Source organism: Fonticula alba (assembly GCF_000388065.1).
Source record: "Fonticula alba strain ATCC 38817 unplaced genomic scaffold supercont2.2, whole genome shotgun sequence".
Lineage (NCBI taxonomy): Eukaryota > Rotosphaerida > Fonticulaceae > Fonticula > Fonticula alba.
The window spans coordinates 2,225,414-2,228,571 of NW_009242972.1; the positions used below are offsets into that span (position 1 = coordinate 2,225,414).

General features: G+C 73.1%; 1 protein-coding gene across 1 annotated transcript in view; it reads left to right on the forward strand.

Moving 5' to 3' along the window:
- Positions 1-2,488, forward strand: part of H696_01480 (hypothetical protein) — a 14,475-nt gene extending 11,987 nt beyond the window's left edge. The window contains exon 4 of the mRNA XM_009495375.1: positions 94-2,488. Within this exon, the coding sequence (XP_009493650.1) occupies positions 94-2,225 (2,132 nt within the window). The 3' untranslated portion in view covers positions 2,226-2,488. The remainder of the gene's footprint in view (positions 1-93) is intronic.
- The last annotated feature ends 670 nt before the right edge of the window (positions 2,489-3,158 follow it).

Sequence of the window (3,158 nt, forward strand, 5' to 3'; positions counted from 1 at the left end):
CCCGCCCCCCTCCCCTCGGTTCCCTCCCCCCTTCGCGCTGCACCACACTGCACGCCCTCCACCCCTCTGCATATGGGGCCTCACTGGGCATAGACCTCGAGTTGGCGACCGAGGCCGCGCGAACCGACGAGGGCCAGGCCCTGTCGCGCGCCGGGTCCCAGGCCTCCCTGGAGTCGCTCGAGAGCCAGGTGGCCAAACTCCAAGCGGACCTGGCCCATTCGCAGGCCGATGTGCAGAGTCTGACCGACGAGCAGGCCCGGCTGCGGGAGGCCAATCAGATCCTGCGGGCCGAGCTGGCCGAGCGTCGCATGGCTCTGACCGACATCCGAAAGGAGGCCCTCCGGCTGCAGGACGAGCTGGCCGAGAGCCGGCGCGATGCGACCGCCATGCGGTCCTCGACGGCCCTGTTGCAGGCCCGGTGGACCGAGGCCCTGGGCCGGGCGGCGGCCGCGCGCGATGAGCTCGCCGCCTCCGAGTCGCTGGTGGCCGCCTCGGAGGAGGCTCTTGCGGCGGCTCGGCGCGAGGCCGGCCAGGCCCGGGCCGATGCCGATGCCGCGCGCGTCGAGGCCGCCACCTCCAAGCGCCGTGTGACGGACCTCCAGCGGCGCGTGGACCGCCTGGCCAACGAGCCCTGCTCCCGGTGCCAGGCCGGCGGCGGCGGCGGCGGCGGCGGCATGGGGGCCGACCTGTCCGGCGGCGGCCGGAGCCCGGGAGGGGCCTCCCTGGCCGATGCCGGCGGCGGGCTGGACTCCCCGCTGCCGGTGAATACCCTGTCCAGTGGGTCCTCCTCATTGCGTGCGCGTCTCCGCATGACCGCGCGCCCGGTGCTGGACATGACCGCCTTCTCGCCGGCCGTGGCCGCGGCCGCCGAGTCGGTCGGCATGTCGCCGCGCACGGTGGCCGCCGTGTCCGGGGCCGCCAACTGCTGTCCCGGTGGTCCCGGCGGCGGTGGGGCCGGTGGCATGGGCACCGGCGCGACCGGGGTCCGGGTCAGTGCCACCACCGCCGAGGGCCTGGCCCTGCGTGCGGCCCGGCGCGACTCGGCCACCCGGCCGGCCGAGTCGTCACCGTTGCGCTCGCGCAGCGGCGTCCGCCCGGCGACCAGCAATGGTGATGATGACGATGATGATGATGATGATGATGATGATGACGATGCCGGCGGCGGTGGCTGCGTGCAGGGCGCGGCCGATGCCACGGCAACTGCCCCCATTCCCGGCTCCTCCTCTTGCTCCTCCTCCTCCTCCTCGTCCTCGGTGGCGGGGGCAGCGGCGGCGGCCGCAGTCGAGGTTGATACCCCGCCGCTCGGGAGGCTTGGCGGCGACGCCGGCCACCTGCCCGGCCCTGCCGGAGGGTCAGGCCGGCTCTCCTCTTCGGCCCCGGCGTCGACCATTCCACGGGCTGCAGCCACCTTGGAGGCGGACATCGCCTCCGGCGGGACCTCGCTCTCGCCGCTGTTGGCCACGCGCCCTGTGGCCGGATCGTCGCTGTCTTCCTCCTCCTCCTCCTCCTCCTCCTCCTCCTCCTCCTCCTCGTCAGGGGCGGCGGGGGCCACCGGGGATGGGCCCGTGCGCGGCCGCTACCGCGGCACCACCTCCTCCACCCTGTCGTCGGTTTACGTGCCGCGCTCGCTGTCTCCCCCGTCCTCCGGATCGCACTACCACGCCGGCGGCCGGCCACGATCCTTCAGCGGTGCCGCGTCGCTCGACCCCGCCGACCGGCCTCGACCCAGCTCGATGTACGCCTCGCCGGCTGGCAGCAGTGTCTCCAGTTTCCCGACACCGCCCGCTGAGCCCGGGGCGCGTGCGTCCTCCCCCCCGTCCTCTTCCTCTTCCTCCTCTTCCTCTTCACAGATCCCCCCCTCCTTCCAGCTGTCGGCTCGGGTGGCCACGGCATCCGGCGGCGGCGGCGGCAGCAGCAGCAGCAACAGTCTCCGGTCGCGCAGCATGTCCTTCACCACGGCGCCCGATCTGGGCTCCGGGTCGGCCGGCGGCGGGGGCGGGGCCGGCGGCGGGGGTGGCGGCCATGCCGGCACCAGCGGCGGTGGCGGCCACCTGCGGTCGTTGTCCACGTCGTCCTTCAGCGGGTCCGGCTCCCCGGCGGTCGGTGCCGGCACCACCTCCCGGGCCACGAATGAGACTTACACCCCGGGGTCGCGGCGCATCTCGGCTCTCTTCGGCGAGCCGATCAACTTCACCCGGCCCAAGCTCCAGACCACGCAGCCCTGATTCCCGGGGACGCGGAGGCCAAGAAGCCGGCGCCAGCGGGGGCCGCGAGGCCGGGGGACGTGTACCAATGGACACGCCCCCTTCTCATTCCTCCAGCATCGCACAAGATGCGCGCATATGCTACCTGCTGCTGTTGTTGTTGTGGTTGGCGGTGGAGGCCTTTTTTTCTCTTTTGCTGCACTGCTGGTCTCATCGAGGCAGAGGGGGAAGTCTCTTCGAGCCCGCTCTTGGAGGATGCCAAGTGGGCAGGAGGGGAACGAGGGGGGGGGGGGGGGGGGGGGAGAGGGCGTTCGGACGACTCTTCCAGTCTTTCTTCCCACCCAGTCCTCCTCCCCCTCTCTGCTCTTTCCCCTCAATAGACACAGGGAGCGCTCGCTGCTTCTCTCAGCCTCTTCGGCCCGCACGCGCCCGTGTGAAGAAGTCTCTAGGCGGGGCGGAGAAAGGGGGTCCCTGGGCCGGGGGCGGGGCGCCATCTGCCGCGCCCTTCTTTTGGGCTCTTTCTTGCCAGACCCCCCCCGGTCCGGCCCCTGCGAGCCGGCCCCACCACCAGCCGCACAGCCCTGCCATCCACCCGCGCGCACGTCCCCCTCCTGCACACAACATATGCCCTTCATGCATCCGCCCGTACCAATAGACACATCTCGCAGGAGGAGGGCCCCCGATGCTCGCGAGAGGCGGGGAACCGGGAGCCGAGCCCGGCCGACGCGCCGATCGCAGCCCCCCCCCCCCCTCGCCTGGTGCCCCCGGACTACGCACGCGCCCCGGGGGGTTACATCACTTCTGCCAAGGGGTGGGGGCGGGCGGGGGTAGCGGCGGCGGCCGATCATCCCCCCCCGGCCCCGGCGCCGAGGCCGGAGGCGGAGGAGCCCAGCCAGCCGGCCGACCATCGGTCCCCGAGCCCCAAGCACAGTGAGGTGGCCTCCGGGGGGGGGG